At 34.3% G+C, this 26,808-nt stretch overlaps 2 protein-coding genes across 11 annotated transcripts; one reads left to right on the top strand and one right to left on the bottom strand.

The window, feature by feature from the left end:
- Window positions 1-1,367: 1,367 nt before the first annotated feature.
- Window positions 1,368-26,604, bottom strand: LOC106161614 (transmembrane protein 145). Of its 7 annotated transcripts, XM_013538636.2 has the most exons (14): window positions 26,435-26,604; window positions 25,528-25,602; window positions 21,947-22,024; window positions 19,701-19,904; window positions 17,656-17,737; window positions 16,178-16,249; window positions 14,632-14,781; window positions 14,247-14,419; window positions 6,484-6,656; window positions 6,090-6,210; window positions 5,678-5,737; window positions 4,889-5,059; window positions 4,587-4,642; window positions 1,368-4,441 (listed from the first exon to the last, which is right to left on the bottom strand). In XM_013538636.2, the coding sequence occupies exons 1-13, from the start codon at window positions 26,552-26,554 to the stop codon at window positions 4,604-4,606; spliced, it is 1,518 nt and encodes a 505-aa protein (XP_013394090.2). In that variant the 5' UTR covers window positions 26,555-26,604; the 3' UTR covers window positions 1,368-4,441; window positions 4,587-4,603. The 7 variants fall into 7 exon arrangements, with proteins under 7 accessions (XP_013394090.2, XP_086874090.1, XP_086874088.1 ...); XM_087017964.1 differs by lacking the exons at window positions 4,587-4,642; window positions 16,178-16,249; window positions 19,701-19,904 and adding exons at window positions 16,991-17,062; window positions 20,369-20,566; XM_087017962.1 differs by lacking the exons at window positions 4,587-4,642; window positions 19,701-19,904 and adding an exon at window positions 20,369-20,566.
- On the top strand, window positions 7,016-14,224 carry LOC112041645 (uncharacterized). Of its 4 annotated transcripts, none has more exons than XR_015335494.1 (3): window positions 7,016-8,302; window positions 8,658-9,139; window positions 9,439-14,224. XR_015335494.1 is itself a non-coding variant. In XM_087017974.1 (3 exons), the coding sequence occupies exons 1-3, from the start codon at window positions 7,223-7,225 to the stop codon at window positions 9,530-9,532; spliced, it is 927 nt and encodes a 308-aa protein (XP_086874100.1). In that variant the 5' UTR covers window positions 7,016-7,222; the 3' UTR covers window positions 9,533-14,224. The 4 variants fall into 4 exon arrangements, 3 of the variants coding, with proteins under 3 accessions (XP_086874100.1, XP_086874098.1, XP_086874097.1); XM_087017974.1 differs by having other exon boundaries at window positions 7,016-7,989; window positions 8,658-8,723; XM_087017972.1 differs by having other exon boundaries at window positions 8,658-8,723.
- Window positions 26,605-26,808: the final 204 nt, after the last annotated feature.

Raw genomic sequence — 26,808 nt, 5'->3', positions numbered from 1 at the left:
TTGAAGTTCTCATGATGAATTTTATGCATTATTCCGCCATTAATGTCTTACAACGTTTAATATAATACATTCACAAACTTGTACCTGTACCCCCCCCCCCCCCCCGCCTCCCCTGTTACCAGTTTCCCCTCCGTTCACAAATACAACTGCGTTTCTTTTCAAATTCTGCGCATACAGAGCCTCAGTGTCGGACCCAGCGATTAGGTGAAAGAGATGAATTGTACTACCCTGTTCCTTAATAGTGTCTCTCTGTCCATCTATCGGTTTGGTGACATTTTCACAAATGACACGTCCCGAAAGAAGCGGTGATCGTATGTTATATGCGCACCTTCGCTGCCACTGCAGACAAAGATTAACATTGTCTCTCATCACTACCAAGCCATAAGAACAATAACCCCACTGTCGGTACAAGTCTTTTTTCAAAAACTTTAAAAAGTTTTCTTGATAAGTGGTTAAGGGAGGACACAGACGCAATCTTGAGTTCTACAATCGCAGTTATTGGTGCATGTTGAGCTTCATGTACTCTTTATTTTGAGCGTGGGCAGCTTGACCATCTCCCTTCCGTGGAGCTAAGCGAGCAGGGATCTTGTTTTAAAATTCAGGGGGGACGAGGGGAGGGGGGTTACGGTCAGCGTTGCGTGAGAGTAGACATGTAAAACCTCCGTCAGAGTTGCGGTGGCTTTTGTGTATTGTTTTAGCACAGGTCGTGTATTGTTTAAGTATGGGTAGTATATTGTTTAAGCGTGTGTTGTGTATTGTTTGAGCATGGGTTATATACCGGTCAGCTGTAAGTTTTCTATTTCGGTGTTTTAAAATTTCAAATGTCTATTAGGGAAAAAGCGACTGGTCTTAGCGTTTGTTGCACCAGAGTTTGCTTTCTCGTTTTTCTTTACAATATTTGCATTTATTTCTTGGTGGCCAATTTAGCAACAGCATTCGTTTTTTTTTTTTTAATTTCATTAATTAAATAAAAAGTATACCGTAAAGGCCTTGTCAAACCCATATCTACCAAAGCAGCAAAGTGTCATTATAAAATGCGAAAACTCCCTATATGTGAATGTGATTGAATATAGTTCTTACTTGGGAACAAATTTATTATTCAGCCAGGGAGAAAGTCGTTATACATGTAAGTTTGTGGGAGTCGCTCACAGACTTGAATATTATATAGATAGATAGATGGATAGATAGATAGAAGTTTAAACAAAAGAATAAATGCACACAATAATGGATTTGAGGGCCAAGGGGAAGATAAATTTTAAATTTACCATATTTTTACCTTCCATATATCAAGTTTTAACTAAATAAAATAAATAAAACAGATTTTAAAATTTGAAAATATAAAAAAATATGGAAAAGCCAAGTCTATGTGTATTCCACATCTTTATTTTTCATCACCACAACATGTTTTGATTCAAGTTACGTTAGCAGTACTCCATACAGGTACATCCTGTAAATGCGAAGAATAGAACAAAAACCAATTATAGAAATAATTATCATGATGATACAATGTCCCAAATAACCTACACTTTGATATAACTCACAAAACTAAAAGTTCCATAAAGTGGATAACAGAAAGATGGCACACGTTACTCTCTAATCAGACTGATTTCAGAACGAGGTTCTATACGTGCACGCCCTGAGCTTTAGAGAGAACTCGAAACAAACCTCTACACCTAAGCATACCCTTGCTTTAGCAATTCGAATGCGGTTCGTTTCAAGTTATCTCTGACCCTCAGGGTGTACACCAACCACTTCTCATTTAAATGTTATTTCCTAATGATTTCGTAACCATCCCCGCGTCCAGCACTAACGCGTTTAAAAGAAAGAAAAGTACACCCATTGGAAAGCGGGAAATCACAGTGAAAAGGAACTTTGTTGTTAAAGTTTACGCACTTAACTGCATTTCATACATTTTCCTTGCCAAGAAAGAAAACCCCTTGTTCAACTACGAGGAAAATAAAAGCCGCTCTTTGGTGATAAAATCCCAGACCAATAGCTGGTCAAAATGTCAACTTAATTACCTTGACTCAGGCAATCTATTTCTCATCACGTGCACTTCTCAAGTCTATTGGACAATTTCCAATTGTCGCCAAATATAAACCACAAGCTATAAACTGGCTGTTGGACAATAAATCTCGCATGTCGCCCTCTGCAGCCCGTACAGAATAAAATTACCCTCTTGTCTCGTCTACTAGTAATAAATCGTGTAAATAATAATATAACCTTTTGTTCCAGGTTTGCAATGCCGCAGAAACATCGCATCACTAACTAAGATAATGGTTTCCCCATCCGCAAAAGAATACCAAACATTTAAATGGATTTAACATAAGTGTAAAACTTAACAAAAAGTAGTTAAAGATGTTAAAAACTAGTACAGAATTTGGGACGGATATAAATGACTGGGGAAAATCTGACTGTTTAAATATCAGGACGGAATAAAACGATTTGTAATCTTTCTCATTCATAATACTGTTAATATCTAAATGTTTAGAAATGTTGAATTTTAAAATCACTCGCATTATGTAAATATATTTTCGTATAAACAGGAATGAGAATTTACCGTCGGCAAAAAATACAAAAAGAATCTACTAATGAATAAATAGAGGAATGAGTAGCGTCTCAATGAAGAACAGAAAAAATGGTCAACTTTTCACGCCATAACTTGGCCACATCTTTAACAATAGAGTTATTGGATTACAGTAATGCACTGAAAAACAAGGCGCACTCTTAAAGCACTGCAAAAAGTTAATTAAGAAGAAAACGGCTTGCAATGCAACCACTTCTTCGTTTACAATACAATGATTTCAAACGAGACTGTTAAGTATTTAATCAGCCCTGTGATGCATTCAAAGTTGCAATAATAGTTTCTTCTTGGTAGACAATGGAATAATGGAGTAGCAATAAAGCTTTGAACTGTTGATTGAGGAAACTACTATAGTAACTGTCATACAAGACAAATCTGACTGAAGAATTGACACCTGTTAAAAAAGCTTACAACTTGCTACTATGTTAAAAAACTGCAAGAAAACTCCATATAAAAATGACGGCTAATCAATAGACGTGGTATGCACTTTCGCTATGCACAGTAATTGGCTAACTTTGGCTATTTACCTTTCATTATATGAAAACTTGCAAGATTTGCCATGTAATCCCTGGACTCTTAACGAGGCCAACTACACGTGTGTACCTGTATTGCTATTAGTCACTAACTGTTCCATCTGCCTTGCTCCAAGTCGCTACCATGACTACAGTAACTACACACCCGCCACGAGGACAGGGAAACACAGTTATAATTGCCTCAAGCACAAACACACCATGAAGCTGTGCTGAGTATGATTGCTCAAAAATCTTGGATAACCAATAAGAATTTTTCCAGATAAATATAATTCATAACATCTTTACATGTGAGAGGGTGTACTACAATTAATGTACCAACTAATCTCATTGATAACTTCAAATCGCCTCAACAAACTGAACTTGATAAAACTTACATATTTTTACTTTGCTTCACCCTTCAAAACGTTCTGCTAAAACTTAGTATACTTACCCTTTATGTATTTCACATATACAACATATGCTATTATTTACAAAACTGTATACACACTCTCTCACACAGTTACTTCAGATTCATCCAATAATTTCAATAATTTAACATCATCATTCCATAGAAATACAAAAAGGCCTACAATATTAGTACATGTCATCATTGCTGATGAGTTTCAATATACAAGGCTCTATCTTTAAGACCCTGAAGTAATATAACCCTACATAAGCCGATCTCTACACTGTAATATAGCTCCACATATATATTATTCATATATATATATATACATTGTATATACTTGTAAGTATAGTATGCTTCATTTTCCTCCAACCAATACATCCTCATTTAAAAGTATCAGTGAACATGTTCTGCCTTTTTTGTCTCAGGCTCAGAGGGGCCCCTGGAATAATTATCATGTATACTTATAAATCTATATATCCTTATTTGCTTTGAAACTTTCATTAAAAATAAGGACGGACAACATGCATTTGAGCACAGAGCTGGATAATCACTACTTCTCTTCCCTTGGTGTTGCTAAGAAATTCGGTATCTAATGCACATTTTTCTTGAATGGCTGAATTGATCCATCTCCCACCATAATATAAATAGAAACTCTTCATCATCTCTTTAACTTTTAACAACCAAACATCCTGGTTGGCCTGTGAATGACCTTGACCTTTGGTTATTAACCTTGACCTCCTAGGGAATCCCAACCTTGATATATGTCTCTCATTTGGAACTTCTTACGTTCCATTATTTCTTCATAAAAATACCATGTTCCGTCCAAGGTTTTTTCCTGTATAAGTGGACAGTAGTAATATTCTTTTTTCATGAAGAGTAGGCAGTGTTTCCATTTGAATAGCTGTGTGGAAAACTGTCTATGTTTACTGGTTCCTTCTGAAAAAAAATCAAAAATATATAATTATTTCTAAAAAAACTTTTTTACAAGAGCTCTCTGTAGAAAATGCATTAAGCAAAGCTGAACATGCAACAAAAGTTAATTGCGTGGCTGATTACAAATTTGGGGAGTAATTGATATTACCTAAAGGAACACATATTTTACTGATTGCTTTCTTTCACCATGAATTCTTGAGAGTCCTGCAAGTACAAGACACAAAAACTGAATACATGGAGAAAGAAAGGATAGATGTGTATTGGCATATTTTCTATTTCCTTGAAACTAAAACAAGGCAACTGGACGGTGTTTAATTAAAAGAGAAATACATGCACTAAGAAATGAATGGAGAATTCTAAAAACTACCAGTCTAATTCATGCAACTTTCAAAAGCAAGAAAGAAAGAAAAAGAAAGGAAAAGAAGAAAGAAAGTAGGTCAAAATACTCACACTCCTTTCCTTAGAAGTGACAAAAAGATTCATAAAATTTGTAGTTGGGGCACTCCCATTGGCTTCTTTTGTCTCAGTAGAGGGCGCATACGCATGTGCGCCAAAGCTGTCCAGGTCTGTGCTGGCAGAGACTGGGACTCCGTTCTGCTCCGGGGTGTCCATAACACCAACCTACAAACAGAAACCAGATGCCATATAACTTTACACTTACTATTCAGCCAATCGTTTACAAAACAGAAATTGGATTACTCTACAATTGAAAGAGATCTGGCCTCCTTAATATTTGACCACCAAAAAAAAAAAAAAAAAAAGCAATTCGTAAAAATTGGAAGTTTTTGAAAATGCAGGCACAGCTAAAAATACCAGCCAATTTTTTAGGCTTTTCCAAGTTTTGAGTATGATGTCCACAATTACTGTAATGAAAACTACAAGCTGTCACCTATATAACAGGGTGCAGGCAAAGGGTAAATGATGATGTTCGGTAATGACTTGATTTTTTCAATGGGGAAAAATTGTGAATGTTACAAATATGGTATTTTTGAAGTCTTAATTTCTTAAAATGAGAGCAATCCAATAAAATTGAAAAGAAGACTACCTTATAGATTTATTCTATGCATTAAAATCACCACAAATGCTATACACAAATAAAAATTTTATGGTTTTAAAATGATGTATCTGAAAGTTTGATAATTTCTGTGCATTGAAAAGAATAAGTCATTATTGTAGATCAACTTTTTTTCTTTCTACAAACCCCATTACAACATTAACTATTCGGTTAGCCTACGGTACCTGTGTAGTCCTGACATGGAATGGGAAATTCTTGTTGGCAGCTGATGGACGTGTTAAAATCTAGAGAAAGAAAGTGTGCTATTCATTTTTTGTATGGGTATTTTTCTTGTAAATACTGATTTTTTTCTGCTACTTTATTAATAAAAAAGCAAATAAAAATCAAAATGTTACTTATTCACTGTCATTGTAAGTGATAAAAAAAACTTTTAATGTTCAAATGGTTAATAACTTTCATACATAAAACTGAACACCTAAACTTATCTAGAATGTTCAATCTGGGCTTTCTCTTAACTCACAGTCTTAGCCAAATTACTTGTACCTAAAAGTTACAGTATATGCACATTTTACAAGCCAAATGTGATACTGTTTTTGTGGTATGCTGATTCTTTATTCCAGTGAAACAAGTACTTACCAAAAATATAAAATGTCCCACGAATGACACACATAGCTCAACTCCATTCACCACTTTTTCTCGCACCCACAGGTTGATAACATTCATTGCTACCAGTATCACAATTGGACCAGCCCAAAACCTGAAACAGCAAAAATACCACATCTTTAAATGCCTGGAATCAACTCACCATAGGAAAGTGAGAAACATTAAACTACTGGAAAATAGGCTCAGAATCCCCCTTCCCCCAAAACTTAACATAAAAAGCAAGTTTCATTATATCAAAAAGCATTTACAGCCTCAGAGATAGAATACCTTGAATTGAAACATTTACTTAGAACATGCCTGAGTCGTTACACTTAAAATAAGTAAACTACTTTATATCAAATGAATGACTTAATAGACCAGTGCTTACCACAGTGTAAAAAAGACAAAAAGTGGATAATAAAACAAATTTTTCTCTGGGTAATTCTTGAGTGTGAAAAAAGTGGCGTAGCAGAACCATAGCCATCCCAGCAACCTCATGCCAATGAGTCCGTACCCAGGGGGGCTCTGGTACAGGTACAACACCAGACCCGGATCAAAAAACTGGAACATTACACAATATTGCTCATAGACATATGTTTAACAATTGGTTATTTTCAAATTATTATTTTATCTTTGTTAAATAAATGGAGACAATTTTAGTGAATTTAAAGAACTTAAAATGGAATATAACAAAATGCCATAAAATAAGATTAAAAAAAGAGAAATTAATAAAGTAATTAACTGTTCTATGATTAATTTGTCACATTAAAACAAAACAAAACAAAATTAGTTTGAGAATTGAAAATAAACAAAAAGTTCATCCACAAATAACACTAATTGAATTGAATTCAGTTATTTCAATTAACTTAAATTAAATTCATCCAGTGCCACACTATAACTAAAAATACATTTAATGAGGTTGAATTCAAGATGGCGACGGTATAGCACTCAAGCTGGGGCCACGGTGACAAAATTCTTAAATTATATATGATCGGTTGTAGTTGGACTGTGGCCGACTGTGTGAGGATGAATATAAAGTGAAATGACAGCGGAAAAGGGCAGGATTCCCGGTACTGTGACGATAAAAGTGATTTTTTCGTGCGTTTAAAAATCGCGCCAATGAAACAATGAAAAGGGGAAGACAAAGGACTTCCCATAGTTCATCATCCAGTACAGAAAACACACCGTTGGCCAAACTCCACATCAAAGAGAGCAATATGGATAAAAGCTCAAGGAAAAAAGAGGGCGACAAATATCTCATTACAGACAATACCGAAATCAGGGACATTATCAGTGATTGTTTGGCAAAATTCGAAGATAAATTGGACGCCATTACAAAAACCTTTAAAGATTCTCTCAAACAAGTTGAGATTTCGGTTAAAAGTCTCGATGAAAATATGACCCAACTGGACGAGAAAGTAAGTGCTCTTGAAACTGAGAACAATGTGCTAAGAGAACAACTCAATGTTAGCGAGCAGAGAGTACAAAGCCTACAAAGACAAGTCGATACGGATCACCAGATAATAATAAATCTACAAACGAGATCCATGAGAGATAACCTACTATTTCATAACATTCCCGAGACTGGACCGCAGGAAAACGTGGAGAATACACTGAGGCAGGTGCTGATTCAACAGATGAAGATCCCCGCGGAAGAAAACGTGTCTTTTGATAGGGTTCATCGCATTGGATCGGTAACTAACGGACCCAAACCGCGGACAATAATAGCAAAATGTACGACATTCCATGACAAAAGAACTGTTATGAAATATACCAAAAATCTAAAGGGGACCTACATAAGGATAACTGACCAGTATCCCAAGGAGGTGGAAGAAAGAAGAAGAACGCTTTATCCCGTCATGAAAGAGTTAAGGGCAAAAAATATCAAACACAGGTTAGTGGGCGAAAAACTCTATGTAAATAACTCCTTATATACCCCAGATGATCGCAGGCCCGATAACTCTCTAAAAAACCTACCAACACATAGGAAAAACCATCGACATGAAATAAAGTTCTCTGAAAAGAAAACTAAAGCAAAGGGTAACTCCTTTACGGGAATCTCTACAAGAGTGAATTCAGTCGAAGACGCACAATCTGCGCTTGCCTCCATAATAGCAGGCGGCCAAGTAAGCGGAGCCTTGCTTGTTTACGCCTACAGAATAAAAAGTGGCGGTGCCTGGACAGTATATTACAATGACAATAACGATGTAAGTGTAGCCAAAACACTGGCCAACCTCCTAGAAGCCAAGAGGGTAGAAAATAGATTGATTGTAGTGTCAAGGGTGGTTGGACAGCACTTAAATTCAGAGAGATTCAGTTATTACCAAGAGTCCGCAATTGACGCTCTCCAACTAGATTAGATCGTGTAGGCTAGGTTAGTTTGTTTGATAAGATGTAAACATATATATATATATATATATATATATATATATATATATATATATAGTCAAATGCCTGTGTGGGTGTACAGATGTACAGATTATCTGTGTCTCGGTTGTGTACTTGATAGTAATAATTATATATATAGTTTTGAGTTATTGATCATATATTTTTATAATACAGGTATTCACGAGGCGTCTTGCTGATGTGGGCACCGGATGACCACACACACTCGTTTCTCGAGATACGGTATGCTGTTATACATGTGGTACTACTAGCTAAGCTATTGACAATACAAGCAAATATAAGATGTATTCAACAATGCTCAATTTTCAATGTCGGTTGGTACGCTGCGAATACAAGGGGACATCGTAGCTATTGGGAGTATTTGGCTACGATTATGTGCACATTGCTCAATATATATTGCTTAATAGGCAATGACGGGGAACTAAACTCCTATTATTATTCGCTCATGTCACAAACACAAAAAGGGCCCCCAGGTGTCCCAGCCGACATGTGTAAAATAGAACATACCGATATTTTACAGTTTGTAACAACAATACAATCACCGTGTCTGTGCACGTGACCGATGGCTAGTTGATGTACGCAAGCGTCGTGAGTGTTACCGCTGCCTTGTCTTTTCTAGGACTTGTGATACGTCCTAGGTATTTTGTAGTGATGACTCGTGTATTGTGGATATGTGTGTGTGTGAATGTATGTGTTAGTGTGTATGTCAAAATGGACAGTTTACAGCTCATGTTTTTCTGCGTAAGTGAAAGGGAGTACCTAGCAAGTGTAAGTGCGAGAGTTTCTAAGGGTACGCCCTTACCTCGAATAAGCTGTTGTACTACAGTATAAGATAGCCTACAATGACAAATTATGTTAATTTTAATTTTTCTCTTATACTTGTCCACTAGTATAATTAATGTGTACTTATTGCATTATATTTGTATGTTGATGATAGGTGGAGCTATTTGGAAGAACGGTGCCAATCTGGTGGTGGTAAAAAGTTGTTTCGAGGTAAGAGAGATGAAAAACAAAATAAGGGAAAAAGCTAACCTCGACATTTATTAGAGCCGTATTTTCAAATGACAAATTGTATTAAGATTGTTTCCGTTAACTGCCAGGGCCTTGGGGATAGACAAAAAAGGAAAGACATATTTTCTTATTTAAGACAACAGAAATATGATATCCTATGCCTACAAGACACACATTTTACGTCAGAAATAGAATCAAGGGTTAGGTCTGAGTGGGGATATAAGGCCTATTTTAGCTCGTACAGGTCGAACTCGAGGGGCGTCGCTATACTTTTAAATAACACCGCCGATGTTAAAGTAATCAGTGAAAAAAAAGACGATGCGGGTAACTTTCTATTACTAAATTGTTTATTAGAAGATAGAAAAGTGACATTGATCAATATATATGGTCCAAATCTTGATTCTCCCGACTTCTATAAACAGATAGAATTGGCGCTACAGGATACCGATAATGAGTACTCTATTATCTGCGGTGATTTCAACTTGGTTTTAAATCCAGAAATAGATTATGATCAGACATATCGACAAATAAACAACCCAAAAGCAAGGAAAAAAGTATTAGAACTTATTGAAATTTACGATTTAGTTGATGTGTATAGAGAACAACATGAATATTATAAGAGATATACTTGGAGGAGAAAAAATCCCATTAAACAAGCGAGACTAGATTTTTTCCTTGTGACAGAAAACCTTGTAAGAAGTATTAAAAATTCATATATCGAATCGAGTTATAGATCCGACCACTCCATTGTAGGGATTAATATTGAATTTAACCCATTTAGGAAAGGTAAAGGGTTATGGAAATTCAATAATTCTCTGCTTGATGATTTAGAATATATAGACAATATAAAACAACTTATTAATAATATAAAAATCCAGTATGCACTTCCTGTCTATAACCTAAATAATATCAGCTCAATTCCGGACTCTGACATACAGTTTACCGTAAATGATCAACTTTTTCTTGAGACCCTACTTATGGAGATCAGGGGCAAAACCATTTCCGTTTCATCTTATAAGAAAAAACTAGTTGATGACAGAGAAAAAAAATTGATAACAGAAATAAGTAATTTGGAGAGAAATTACAATCTAAACGCAAATAATATAGAGGGATTACAAGAGGAACTAAAATACATCAGGGAAAATAAAATAAGGGGTAGTATGATAAGATCCAGGACAAAGTGGCTGGAAGAGGGTGAAAAACCCACTGAATATTTTTTAAACCTAGAAAACCGAAATTTCACTTCAAAAATAATACCCAAGATAGTTAAAGATAACGGAGAAGAAATTACTACCCAAACATTAATTTTAAAAGAAATTAAATGCTACTACGAACAGTTATTTGCAGAGTCTAATGAAGTGATTGATGTTGACTTAAGCACAATTTTACCGCACAATTATCCATTGAGGCTCACAGACGTTGAGTCAAGTGAACTAGAGGGTATAATTAGTCTAAATGAAGCCTCCCAAATTCTGAAAAAAATGAAAAGAAATAAGAGTCCAGGCTCGGATGGGTTCACTGTCGAATTCTTCAAGGTATTCTGGTCACAGCTCGGCAATTTTGTTGTTAGATCCATAAACTGGGGTTACTCGACTGGCCAGCTTTCAATTACACAGCGACAAAGTGTAATTACGTGTCTCCCTAAGGGTGAAAAGCCCAAGCAATACTTGAAAAACTGGAGACCGATCTCTTTGTTAAACGTTACCTATAAAATAGCCTCCGGAGTCATAGCATCCAGAGTCAAGAAATACCTGGGCAAACTTATTTCAGACGATCAATGCGGTTTCATATCCGGGAGATACATCGGGGAAAGTATCCGTACTGTATACGATATTATGCAATACACAGAAGATAACGATATTCCTGGAATGTTAGTGCTATTAGATTTCGAAAAGGCCTTTGACGCTGTGTCGTGGAAATTTATTGACAGGGTACTAGTTTTTTTTAATTTTGGTGAAAGTATTATTAAATGGATAAATATTTTTAATAAGGGTGCACAAGCAGCAATAAATCAAGGAGGCAATCTCTCAGAGTCCTTTTACATTAAAAGAGGTTGCAGGCAGGGAGACCCAATAGCCCCCTATTTGTTTATTTTATGCGCAGAAATACTCTCAATAATACTTAAGAATAACAAAAATATAAAAAGTATCACTATTGATGACGCCCCCATTTTATTAACCCAATACGCAGACGATACGACTGTGATGCTTGATGGCTCAGAAAAGTCTTTATCCGAACTTATGATTGAATTAGAGAAATTTTCAAAAATATCAGGGTTGAAAATAAACAAAGATAAAACAAAAATAGTATGGATAGGACGTATGAAGTTCAGTAATTTAAAATTTTTGCCACATATGCATCTTGATTGGGGAAAGCACCAGTTTAATCTTTTGGGAATTGAATTTCATGTTAATCTATTTCAAATCCCCAAACTTAATTTCGATAAGAAATTAGTAAAAATTAAGTCTATTCTTAATGGATGGAACAGAAGAATGATCACCCCCATCGGCAAGTGTATAATTATAAAATCCTTAATAATTTCCCAATTAAATCACTTGTTTATATCCTTACCGAATCCTAGTCAAAGGTTTATCAATGACCTTCAGAGTGACCTCTTCCACTTTTTGTGGAACTCAAAGATCGATAAAGTTAAGCGGGATATAATTATTAAAAATTACGATGAAGGTGGTATCAAAATGACACACTTGCCTTCACTGATATCATCACTAAAATTAACATGGATTAGACGTATTTATACAAAAAGGAAAAAATGGCAAATTATCGTAGCTAAATATCTAAATTTTGAACTTTTGTCAGTGGGTGGTAATGAGTATTTGAATAAATGTCTAAAAGTTTGCAGAAACCGGTTCTGGGGGGATGTGTTACTTGCATGGAAAGAACTCAGGGTTAAGGAAGACAAGTTAAGGGGGAAAAACAAGCCCGTTTTGGACACCCCTGTCTGGTATAACGAAGCCCTAAAAGTAGACAGTAAGGTAATATACTATAAGCACTGGTTTAATAAAGGTATATCTACAATAAGGGACTTTATAAAAGACACTAAAACAATTACCTTTTTTTCACAAGAAGAAATAAATAAGCGATATGGCATTCAGACCAACTTCCTAGAATATCAAGGGGTGGTAAGCATTATTAAGCGATACTTGAAATTGCATGATATAAACGAATCTGAAGTAATGCTCCCTAAACTCCCAGAGTATTTAAGTATCTTCTTTAAAAGTAAGAAGGGCTGCCAAGATTTTTATAAAATTCTTAGTAAGAATGCTTCTATTTCAAAGGGCAAAATAAATTGGAATAAATTGTTTGATATTAATGACAAAGAATGGTCTCTAATAAATAAACTGCCTTTCAACCTTCCTATCAGTCCTAAATTTAAATGGTTCCAGTATAAAATAAATCAACATATATTACCGACAAATAGTTATCTTGCAAAAACTGGTTTAGTTAACACCCCCCTTTGTAAAAGGTGCGAGAAAGAGACGGAGACAATTATTCATGTACTATGGGATTGTTCTGTAACTGAAACCTTTTTAAATGTAATCAAAGACAAGCTGAATATGACTTTAGAGAAAAAAACATTTATATTTGGAATTCTTGACAAAAATGAAAATAATAAAGATTCGTATAATGTCCTAAATATGTTAATCAAATACTATATCTACAGCTTTAGGTGCAGAAACAAACAATTATTACTTATTTCTTTTGTTGAATTTGCTAAAAAATATCTGGACTCGGTACAGAATTTGGACCACCTTAAGGCCATGTACGTTTGCTTGCACAATTTAATACTTAGACTTGCTTAGAATGATACAATACGTGTCGAGTGTAAATGTATGACAATCTCTTACTGTTTGGAGTCATAGCCAATTGTGCATGTCTAATATCTTTGCGTACCTAAGTTCACATCTCGATAGTCTGTACTGTCAGTCTTTGGTGTTGCACCAGACTGTTCATGGATACTTGTTATATGTTGGTTATGTAATGTGTAGCAACTTGTTATGTGTACCTGAGTTCACAGCTGAGTGGAGATTATTGTACGCTTATTTGTTCTGTATGATCATGTAAGTGAGTGATACTTTCCGTTATTCCCGACAATCGGCATAATAACATATGTTGTGACTGTGGTAAAAATGGTACGTTAGTAATATGTAGAATCTGGTGTGACTTATATATGATAATAGCTGGTTTGTTTGTTTATATGTTACCATATATGTTAATCAGTTCGTGTTATGTGTAGCAACTTGTTATGTGTACCTGAGCTCACAGCTAAGTGAAGACTATTGTACGCTTATTTGTTCTGTATGATCATGTGAGTGATGCTTTTTGTTATTCCCGACAATCGGTATAATAATATATATTGTGACTGTGGTATAAATGGTACGTTAGTAATATGTAGAATCCGGTGTGACTCATATATGATAATAATCTGGTTTGTTTTGTTTATATGTTACGATGTTAATCAGTTTGTGTTATGTGTATTGTATACTATTACTTCTGTTATTTTGTGCAACGTATTCTGTCACTCCCTTGTGCTGTTAATGTCCAATGAGACTACTGTATGCTAGTTTGTCTGTTGCATATATGTTGTAATATGTGTTTAGTGTGAAAATGTATGTTTTGTTTTGTGATGTCAATAAAAAAAAAAAAAAAAAAAAAAAAAAAAAAAAAAAAAAAAAAAAAAAAAAAAAAAAATACATTTAATTTTTCCAAACTTACCACAGCTTCCCAGATGAACATAACAATATAGAGTAGTATATAAAATGTCATCATAACAGTTATCTTCACAGCGGTGGCTTGTCTTAGACGCCCCCTAGTGACAGTATACCCCTTGGCCAACAAGATCAACATCAGCAAAAATGTCAAAGTGGCAATCGATTCAAAGATTCGTGCTGGAATAAGTAAAATTAAAGTGAGTCAAAAAAGCATTATTTACAAGAACACCAAGATGATTACAAATTTAAAGATACTAAATAATTAGTAACACTAATAATAATAATAATAATAATAATAATAATAATAATAATAATAATGTAAAATCTAAAAATTTTCAATAGAAGCATGCGCGCACACGCACACACACACATCATTACTGAAATCTCACCAAATATTTTGACTCCTGGATATTTGTAGCCAGTGTTGGCCAAGGTAGCATAGTACGACACTTTGATAAGCAGGAAGATCACCTCACACCCCAGGGAAACCATGTACATCTTATATGTAGTATGGAACAGCTGGCGACTCCGCAACATGTCTGAATGAGAGGAAACAAGGAACAAATGATGATCAGGAATTTCACTGGTCAATTTAAACATGCATCCCAATGATTTCCTTGATATCTATTGCAGGCCCGTAGCCAGGAGGGGTGGGGGTTAAAGGAACATCCTTTTTTATCAGAAAAAGTCCACAATGGGTAAAATTTTATCTAGGTGCACAAAGCTTTTATGGTTAAAAGGTCCCCCTTTTGAATCTGCTGGCTACAGACCTGTCTATTGAGATATTTTTAAACTGATATGAGCTCTTGAGTAAACAATGGATGTCACACATATTATCAAAAGTTATAAGGAATATGTTTGCAGTAGTATTTGTTAAATATTTTAAATAAACTTTATTTCTCAGAAATGTCTTCTTTAACATATATTCTTTTTTTTCATTTTACATTATGGTGTCTAATATTGCATTTAACATGATCTAATTTTTATCCTAACACATATGATTACAGTGCAAAAGTATTAGTCTGAGTAGTTTCCTACATACATATAAACACTTAGTCCAGAAACAAAAAAGATGAGTCAAGTGTGCCAGAATTATCCATAATTAACCTCAAAAGGATTTAAATTGTTACCAGTAAATTCTTTTTCTATTAAGAGACTGAGGTCTTTTCCACACACATTAAAAAGGTAAGACATATTAGGACACATGTGAGGTCAGTACATACTAGCAGCATAGGCAGATATCCATAGCAAGACCAGATAACACAGGAAAAAACTGATGTCCACTTGCAGAATATCTACACATTGTGCAAGAAAAGAAAAACAAGATGAAAAGACACTGCATTAAAAAAATCCAGATAACCCAGAAACAAGATGAGTAATTAGTTATAAAATGTCTGAAGTGGTTAGTGAATACATAACAGATTAGGATCATCTTGGTAGATATCAGGTAGGTGACTTTGTTGCAATTAATTTTCATTTTCTTTATTTTATTTTTTTTTTTTGAAAAAACAGAAAAAGTCAACAACTATCAGTGGTAGTTTTAAAAAATATACCAAGGAAAAATTTAGATAAAAACACTTGAATTTGCCTGTTTTCAACTATCCTGATATACACCAAAACTATAAAGTCAAAAGACAACTGTGCTCTGAATAAAGAACAAGAGTAAAATGGTTGTGTTAGATGTGACTGACTGTTACACCCCAACACAACCACTTCCCTGGCTGTCTTCATACCATTTCCAATTTAGACCACAATTCCAATTTTTTTAAAAGTTAACAGTTCATTTAGACCACAGAGGTACCACAATTCAACAGACAAGTTTTTTTTTTTTTTTTTTTTAAATATCCTGATCTGAAAACGGCCAGGGGCGGCAATGTTGAGTTACATCCACATCTATACAAAGTTTTTTTTATTTTATACGAATTGTATACATACATGCACAATATACTGATAACAGTAGCAAAATGATGTAAATGACGCTAAAACTGATGTCCACCTGCAGTATGTCTGAAAATAACCAAACATGCCGGCAAAAATCACCAATCTGTGATGATGACGAGCTAGAACAAGGTGTAAAATACAGACAAACTGAGGAAGAGGAAATGAGAAAATTTCCAGGAAAGATGAAGCATACATGTACAAAATGTTCTGTTGTTGTATCATCAGATTTAACAAATTCATTAAGGGAAAATAACAACAGTGTTTGAAATTCCAGAAGAAAAATATAGTTCTCAAATGCTTCCTCTTCCTCTTTAAGTGTCATATGAAATGTACTATATAAATATATATTGATATCAGGGTCCACAGCAAATTTTGGAGAACTAGGGTGGCAAGATTAATGTCATTTCGCTTGTGAAAATATGTCACATGCCTTGTTATCTGACAGACATGAACATCCTTTTCCCCAAGGGGGGAGGGAGGAGAGATTGGGAAGATTGGGTACTCAAAAGTTACAAAGTTGGACTGCTAGGCACATTTTTAAACTTTATTTATAACTCCATTTTCTCAGTAACAAACTGTTTTTAGAAAATGTCCACCTAATTGCTCCAAATTGTATACTTGTTAGCAGGTCCATAAATTTTTTTTTTTTCCTTTTTGGATCAGGTGAGGGGGTTTGACTGACTTGCCAAATTTAATCCCCTAATTCTCCAAACAGGAGTGTTTCCCTACTGAAAGAGACAGACAAAAATCAGGCGAGGAAACAAGGCTGTGGTGAGTGTCCAGTGCTGCCACCTGGTGTGCACTTACACGCTACTCGGCAGGACACCAGGAGGATGAAGAAATATACGACAAAGAAACTGATATCTGTCTGCAAAATATCTGAAAAATTAAGTTAAAAATGAAGAAAGGTAAGCATTTCTTTGCTGGAGTATTATCCCCCCTGAGCCAAATCACTATACTTTTTCATAACTTTTTCCAAAAATGGTTTAAATTTGACTTAAAAAGTCAAATCAACCCTATTTTGTTAGCTCATTTCAGTCAGTTTAAGCATTTGGCTTAGCTGGCGAGTGTAAGCAGTACTCCAGCTTTGTCTGCTACCACATCTGTGAATAAAGCTTTTCCCATCCATTTTTTTCTTTTTACTTGCATTTATAACAAAAAGAAAACAGAGAGAGCAGAAAATGTAATCAAAATGGAGAACAACCGATCAATAACATCCTGCTGAGATTTTTAAAAAACCTGAAATAAAGCAAAGAACTTTCAAAATCATGAAAAACGGTGTTCTACTAATTAAAAAATTTGTATTGAATTCATCTTTCTAGTCACAAAAAATTAACTTGTTTGGAACTTTTGAATCAGAACAAATTTCAACCTGCATAAACTATTGGTAGACATTATTTATGTGACTTGTTTGAGCAATGATATATTATTTTACAGCTATACAAGTTGTATAACAAAACCATGGTACTTACAGAACTCATCCGCTGAAAATTCTCTAAAGAAGGTATTATTTTTGGAATTTGTCATATGTAGTCTGTACTCCAGTTGTAGACCCTGAAAACAATGTTGTGATGGACTTTTTAAAAAGTACTACTAAATGTGATAAATATTTGCATATGATGTCTCACATTTAAAAATTAAGGCAAAATGTCCCATAATTTATACGAAAAAGATATTGTTAACACATTAAATGGTTAAATAATGCTAACACTGAGAATCCTAACTGGTTAATTTAATTCTATTTACAGCAGCTTCTCTGGAGAAATTATTTTTATTCAATTAACATATTTAGGAGAAACACATGAATACAAGACATAAAATTGAAAATACATAAAAACATTGTCACTATTTAAAGAAATTGTCATTTTACAGAAAAATAAGTACACTGCAAAAATAAGAAGCAGAGCTGTAAAGAATCACCAAGATATTTCTAAAAAGCAATCATCCGAGTTTTATATCTCAGTGATACAACTGAACCAGTATGGTTTGAGAAATTGAAAACTGCTTTACTTAACTAACTATTGTGTGCTCAATACTGTTAATTAATTAAGCTCGTTTACAGCAGTCCCTTGTGGTAAACTTGTGAAGGGACAGAAGTCTCCTGCATTGTAATAACACAGTTGAAACTCTCAAACCATAATAGTAAAGTTATATAACTTAGGTATATTGCTAAAGCCTTACGCCTAAAAAGCTGTAAATAAAACCCGTCACCAACTTAGTGATATTAGCTGAGCAACCAGCTGCAGCAAGTCTGAACATGCAGAAAAGTGTGTGTGGGAGTGCGTACATGTGTGTGTATGCTAATGTGAAGAGCAGAAAGTCTGAGCTATCAAACCGATATGGGTACATGAATGCCTGCGGGCATGCATGTGTGTGTGTGTGTACATGTGTATACTGCTTCTATCCAATTACAGACAACAGTCAACTGTCATATAGTACATGACCAAGACAAAGATTAATTTAAATCATGTTATATGAGCCAAGTTTGCCCAAAATAATTAAACCATTTTTGCAACAGAAGCAAGTACTTTTTCTAAGCAATATACAAAATTAACATATGGAAGAGAATGTTTATTGCATCAAAACAAAAATCAAAATATAGGCAAATAAAGTTAAATCCATGCATTTGAATATTTTGTCTTTTTTATTGATAAAAAAAGCTCCAATTACATTTACATATACAAAGCAAATCAAATGTTCAGCAGAAGCAGAAAAGACGAAAGAGCCACATTGATGACTTCTAAACCTACAACAGGGCAACCACAGTTCTTCAAGCTTTCAAAAGCAACTTAGTTTCACTATAATCAGAAACAACATTAGTAAGGAAATTCACAAAAGTGGTTCACTTCCACATAAAGCAGACATAGCGAGTTCTTTGGGGTAAAAACTGAACAAAGCTTTTTCATTGCGTGACAATTAAATCAGCTTGCCATCTTTGCAAAATCATTATGACTTAATCCTTGATGTTTTATAAAGGAAATAGTTTTATCACAAGAGTTGGAAAGTTAGTTTGTTATCGACAACAAAAAGGAGAGGGAATTTTTTTTTTTCAAATTGTGGAAATATAAAAGAATGATTGTTTTGCATTATCATTGCATTCCAGTAGAAAAATCCAACAAGCAAAATTCATTCACAATTCACAAAGAATATTATTCCAAATATATACTAATAGATTTCAAATCAATTCACGAGGTCAATTTGCATACAAATAATGTTAACATGGGGTATTAGTACAACCTTTCAATTGAGCCTGTAGCGCAAATGAAAGAATAAATAAAAAGAAGTGAAAAAAGTGCAAGATTGATATATTGATAAAATGCTAATTAGTCTAGGCTCACATCTACCTAGTAGGCTTTTGTTAGTATAAAATTCAATCTAGCTATTACCAAAGGCATGCTTGGTAGTGTTAGGTGTATGAGTGATAAAAAAAAACACACAGACACTCAAAAAAAGAAAAAAAAAGATATATTAGTTCTACAACACATTAGGGCACCATGTTAGCACAGTGGACGTTTACCTTGGTGGTACTGCAATTAGCCAACCCAATAAACCACCATCGAGCGCGATACGATTTGAAAGTTCGTCCGCCCTGGCAAACGTAAACGGGTCGGCCGGGCCGCCGCGTGGTGTCATATTTACAGCCAGCCCAGTAGTAAGAAGTTGATAAAGTAATTTTCTGGTTTCGAGCGTCATCAATGGGCACTTTCTTTTCTGAGCATGTCTAGAAAATAATCAAAATAAGAAGTATGATCAAACTGATAAGACAGTGCTAACTAGCTCTACATAGGTGACAAAAATTACAGCAGAGAACAGCCGATTTGGAAAATGCACATAATTAGAAGCTGATTTTGCCTGGTGATCTTTTTTCTTTTCTCTCCCTTGTCTTTTTTTTTTTTTTTTTTTTTTCTTTTGGCTTGCGACCACACCTTACACTGCAATGCACTTATACCAAGAGCCAAGGATTATTCCTGCTTCACTGCCATGTACTTTGTGCATAGACAGTAATTTATTTACATCAAATAAATCCCAGCTCAACCCAAAACATGTACAGTGCAAGGGAGTTATAAAAATATGATCAATTTGCAGACCAAGTTAATTTCCGGGGTTTAAATCACCGACAGAAATCAGCTTCAGTGCAGTGAGCTGCCTCTGCGATCCCCACTGACCAATCACCTACTGTCTTACCTTCACTGTGCTACAATTACTGACTGCAATATACCACCATCTATCTCTAGGAGCCTTAAAGTTCCTAGATCCACGACAACGCAATTTGCGTTGGCCGTCAACAGTGATTGGCTTACACCCTGACCAATGAGAGGCCAGATCCAATCGGATTGCTTGATTCAGACTATGGTTAATAACTCGGTATTTATGTCTACATTCCTGCAAACATTGAATAAGAAGATGGAAGTTATGCAAGTGTCTTAGCCACTTTAAATCTCTTGTGGCAGACTAAAAAATGCATAAAAATCATTAATAAACAGTTGGCAAAAATTGTTTGGATTTTAATATTAGTTTAAATAGGTAAGTGGAGAGTTTACTTGACAAAAATATATGACATTGTTTTTTGTTGTTTTTTTTTTCTAAATTTTATTCCTTAATTTTTCTTGCAATTTACTTAATCTCTTTTTTTTTTTCTGAGCACAACCAAGTCAGAAACTAGAACATATTATTAATATAATAGAGACTACAATGTTTACTTTGCATGTTAAGCAAGCAAATATTCTATGGTGTTTCCAGGTTGCCCACATATGGCTTTACCTTATCCTGCCTGCGTGACAACAAAATATACACACCCCAAAGTTTCTTTGTACACAATGCCTACATAGTTTACTAAGGACAAATTGAGACAAAAAGGCTGACCTACATTCTGCTTTAATCTTTAGAATCAAAAAAGGGACAAGTGTTAAGATTTATAGACCCCTACCCCTTGTGGCAACAAGTAAATCTCAGTATATCCTAGCAGCTAATGACTGTGGGGTGTTTCTATATCAGGTTTATGAAGCCATATGAACACACCTGCTAGCAAACATGTTCAGCATGATAACCGTATCTTTTGCTACAGAAAAAACTTATTTGGCAGAACTTCACTGCAACATTTCATAAGATGTTTTCGAAATTTCCATAACTTTTTGTCGTGTAAACAACAAGCAAAATACATGGATTCCACAGCAATATTTTTAAATCATTACTAGTACATGACAAAGAATGTCAACACAATCATTTTGGCATAACTGAAGAAACAAACAACATTACTGCAGAGAAAAAAATTACAAATTCAAGATATCAGCCCTGCTGATAGGTATGTCTCATAAATTAAGAAATTTTATTGACATCTATAGACGTTTGATTGCAGACAGCCCAGCCCTGTACAAACAAAAATGCTGTCTCATTATGTAAACATATACACACCTTATTTTAAAATTAAATCTAATCTTGGGTTAAAACAATACAATTTAGCTTGGCAAATAAGTTGAAAATAATATACTAAGTAATTTAACAAAATATCTACAGATGAAATAAAAATATAAATAATTCATTTTTTTTCCCAAAAAATCAATCATGCTTCCAACAGAGCAAAACTAATGGTATGATTACAGGAAATCATTTTAATGCTAGAAGAACAAAAAAAAATGATAATAATAATATTCTGTGCCAAATGCAAAAACCAGAACAAAGCTCAGTTTCTATTATTTAAAATTCATTTGTCATTGATAATCAAATACAAGGTACATTAATCATCATCGTAATGGCTGAACTCACCAAACCAGGAACTTTGTACACCGAGGCCCACTGAGACGGATCATCAAAATAAAGGAGGACTTCTTCTACACCATAATCCTAAAATGACAAGATGAAAAGAATTACTTTCACAAACATACACCCAATTTAATATAGTTATTTCTTAGCATTAGTGATAAACAAAGAGCACATTCAGAACATATGATCCGCAGACTAACTGATCTCCTGACTAAATATGGCCGACCGCTCTTAGAAGCAGCACTACTTATCACCTGGTGGTCTTCCTGCCGCAAGCACCATAAAATGGATTAAATCTCTGCTCCGAGACTTAATTGCAAGGCCCCAGCAGTGAAGTAGCATGTAGAGGCAGGAAGGCCATCAGGAGATAAGCTGGCATTGCTTTTAAGTGAGTCGGCCATATTGAGTCCTTGGATCTGTTAGTCCCCAGGTTAACCTGTTCTGAAAGCCCTTATAGACATAAGGCTGGTGGTCCTTATGGTTCTATATCTCAATTTTCCCAATACACATGGACATTTTGGGTTAATATGCAGATAAACAATATGGCAGGTGTGCTTTGAGATAGAGAGGGCCCTGAGTGGACTCCAATGACCAAAACAGAGGCCATGCAGACCACAACTGAGGCCTCTGATGACCTTTTTAGAAACAAATGTTACATACTGTACATAAACACAGAAAGAGATTTCTTCAATTCAAAATAAGGCTCTACAGACCATTTTTATTTCCCTCTGCTTGGCAGAACTCCAGGAGTATTGACAGAATTATGAAAGATTTGCTTATGAAAGCAGCACAACTACTAGTAAGCAACTTTCTGATACAGGGATGGGCATGATGCACAAGGGATGGAATATACATAAATATAAATATATATAAATATAAATATATATAAATATAAATGTTATATAGACTGGTGGCTTTTATTTATGAAATAAGGTTTATCAGATTAAAAAAATCTTAAATATTTTCCCAAAAAGTGTTTTTTTAATTAACTACTATTTGATTGTTTTTTATTTATATCTTATTTCAATGTTTACTTGAACTTTCATTATTTAAAGTTAAACTGTTTATGATTTTCTGATTTGCTTTTCATTTTTCATAACTATTGTAATAACAATTATCATTATTAAATTCTTTTTTTCCTTATAATAGAAGCCATAGATTCACTTTTCCAGGCATCACTTGTCACTGTTTGAATACAAATTAATGTTGTAAAAAAGTCATTTTACCATGCAGTGTGCTGACCTAACATTTAAATCTGCTGAATACAGAGAATATAAAACCTTTTTACCAGTACGTGATTGATTTTGGCAGTTTCCATGATGCTTTTGTTTAAAAAATTGCAGCTAATGGCCACAAGATCAATTATACAAACACTGCTAGCATGTTCACTGCATGTTTTTGATGAAAAGGCTCTGACTATTATTCCTTTTTTTTTCTCTGTGCACGGTATCTGGTCCACTTTTCAAAAAGGAGTCTGGAAACTTTAAATTTCTTACAAGGAACTTATTTCAATATAACATCAAAATTCATGTGGAAAAAAATTATCAAATATAAAATGGATAAAGTATTTATTTATAACCTAGAATGTTAAGCTACAATTTTCAAAATAAGCTTCGGAAAACTCTCTCTAAATCCGACTCTTATTAAGTACAACTTTTAAAATTTTAATCTTTTCAAGAATGTGTCATTTGACATCAATTTATTCAGAAATTAATGTTTGAAAAAAAGCTTTAAGCCCTCAATTCTGGCTGACCCTGTTAAACTGCTTTCTTTGGTAAACTTCAAGTGTACGCCTAATTACTGCAGATTTACCACAATGTCACTAACTGTGAGCATTCCGTTGCACAACCCATTTCTAACATGTCCATATAAAAACATGTCCCTTTATTCATATTTTTACACCAGGCTTGGTCGGCAAAGGTAGAGAGATACTTTTCTTTGAATTCTCAAAGTTATGTTTAAGTTTTTTATATGTTTTCAACTTGAGATTCTTCTGTGAAACGTTACTATGCTGGAGTCTAAATAATAAAATGTTTTATGAAATGTTTGCCCAATTTTTTATTAAGCCATACATTTCCAAATCTATATTTCTGTTCTGCAAAAGGTATTTCTTTACTCCTTCACTTCATATTATACTATTATACTCATGCATGTACTTTGGAGACTGGCATTTTCAAGAAAATCAGAGTTAGTAATCTTAGAAACATACTAGTATGGCCCTGTTGAAACATGATTTTTTTTTAGTATAAGTTCATTAGAAAAACATTGTATTAAAAAAATGTGTTGATAAAAATCTATAAAAGCAAATGTCATTTTATCTTTTACAGACATAACAAATCATTTTTAAAATCCATTCAACGGAGGCAGACCAAATGCACATTCCAATGCTAGTATAATGAATATCGCCTAACGGGTTGTCATTTTGGACAATTATTCCTGCTTCAAGTGTTACATATGAAGTTTATCTTTTTTGTGCTACATGCCATTACATACAGCGACATCAAATTGAATTTTCAATGAGTCATATAGGGTCAACATGAGAGATATTAAATCTAGGCCTATTCATTAGTTTGTCTGCCTTTTGTATGTCTTCAATCTATCCAACATTATTGCATTCACCCTTTGAAAAGTGTTTTTGTCACTGATCTAGACAACGTGACAACCACACTGCTTTGGATGTGACAATAATTCTATAAATTCTCTATATTCAGAAACAGTATTAAAGGCAGTAATCCCAGCAGCTTCATTTCATATGGCAGAAAATTTGCTAATTAAATCTGATCAACCTCACTGCTGCTGGCCCTTTTACCACAGTGCATGTTTCACACTTGGAAGAAGAATCGATTTTTTTCTCGACAGCCTGAAAAGGTGCAAATCTACCTGCTCCTGTTCCTGGCCACATTGGTTATATATAACTTGGACAAAAACAGGAAATATATAGTATCTGGTTCCATTCCATTTGGATTTGTTAAAGCACAAAAAATAAAACTAATACAAAAGCTGAGAGAAACGAGACCGACGCTAAGTAGTTTGTAGAACATGGACAATTACACCCCTAATTCAATAAATAAATGCCTGAAAATAATAACTGGATAATGTAACTAACATGCATTATGAAAAAGAAAAGAATTTGAAGCACCAGATCAAAAATAATTTGTGTCATAGTAAGAGAAAAAAGATTTTTAAATAGAGGTTAGTAGACTAAATACAAACATAGGAGCTTTTATCAAAAATAAATAATAACCACTGTTTCCCAAAGTGAAAATGTACCATCTGTTTCCCTTCTTGATTTAGCATCACATTTTTCTTTATAATGACAAACATGGTGAAACCAAAGAGACGGAATTTATTTGTAAATCCCAAATTTAAAGCAAACACAGTGAAAACTGGCGATTTTTTTTTTTTTTTTTTTTTTTTTTTTTTGTTTTGTCAAGGTAAGAACTATCTTTAGAGTTTGGTAAATTTTACCTATGGCTTAAGTAAGCTCAGAAAAATAAGTAGGGACAGAAAACAGGACATGGGGAGGGGGGGTGAAAATAAAACAAGTGGGAGATAACAATTTTGTTTAATTACTAAAAACTCACCTCTGGAACTATAAAAGTAAAGCTCAGCTCTCCATCATCTGATAAAAAGCAGAATCTTGTAAGAAATACCCAATCCTGAAAGAAAATTTTAAAAAATCAAACTATCATTTCTTTCTCAAAGGATAATGCTTTTAAAATATACACTGTAAAGGCGCTATATGAGAACTGACTAAAGATATACCAGTTGCATTACTTTTAAATTATATTCACGGAATAAATGCATTTGAGAAACAATTTATACTGGACATTTCATGAGTATGATTTTTACAGATTTACCAAGATCTAAGTCCATGTGCCATCCTATTAGAAAAATTTTAATGTGTTCTTTAAATTAATTTATTAGAATTCAATGCTGAGGAATTGAATTTATACCCATGCTTTTGATGTGAAGTTTTCTTCATAAATATAAAATTAAAACGAAACCAAACATCTTGAATCATTATTATAAGATTTGTCTCGGTTTTTTTCGGGTCATGGGCGATCACCTTAGGTTACCTCCAATAAACCATGAATCAAAGGGCCGTTGCCTTTATTCCATTCTTTCAAAGTTGTTTGCGTTGACGAAGAAAACTATTTTTCTCATTCCTCACGATTTAACGCACAATGCCCCCAGTATGTATACTCATTACAAAACACTTTATTCAATTAAATCACACCACTTCTAAAACCGCTGGAACAAAAAATCAACTTTTCTTCAAATAGCGCATTGTAAGTCATACTTAAATTATTCGATTCTTGAGCTTTCTGGGCGACCACAACCAATGTCATAACTAGTTATGATTCAAAATTAAAACTTTCACGTCATAAATCACCGCCATCTTGTTTTGTCGGGTTCGTTTAAACAGGCAGGTGCGCGTGGGGAGTAAGGCAGAGTCATAGATGCTCATTTTTAATCCTCCACACTTACCTCTCTTGTCGTTAAGTTTCCTTCTACTATAACACTGTCAGCTCTCTGTGGCAAGGAGATGAAAATTATCGTAAGTACAACCCAACACTTCGCGAACCACCTCCACTCGCTTTCCTCCATCTTGAATATTTGAGAAATGGTCACATGATTGCGTCCATGGCAACATACAAATAATAACAGATCCTTTTGTCAACGGCAACTGCAGGGAGAAATCGATCGATCTCTGGCTGAGGTATTTGTTGCAAACAATGGTGCATATTACATTGCATAAGTTGAATAGGGAGTTGGACGACTTGGATAAAGCAAAACATTAGTGTTCAAACAAGCACTTCTATATTTATATATCTCGCTTGTCCCACATTGGTTTCTTCACG

The sequence above is a fragment of the Lingula anatina genome, chromosome 7 (assembly GCF_051362555.1).
Source record: "Lingula anatina isolate TDL-2025a chromosome 7, LinAna3.0, whole genome shotgun sequence".
NCBI classification, from domain to species: Eukaryota; Metazoa; Brachiopoda; class Lingulata; order Lingulida; family Lingulidae; genus Lingula; species Lingula anatina.
This window is presented reverse-complemented; position numbering and strand designations above follow the sequence as displayed.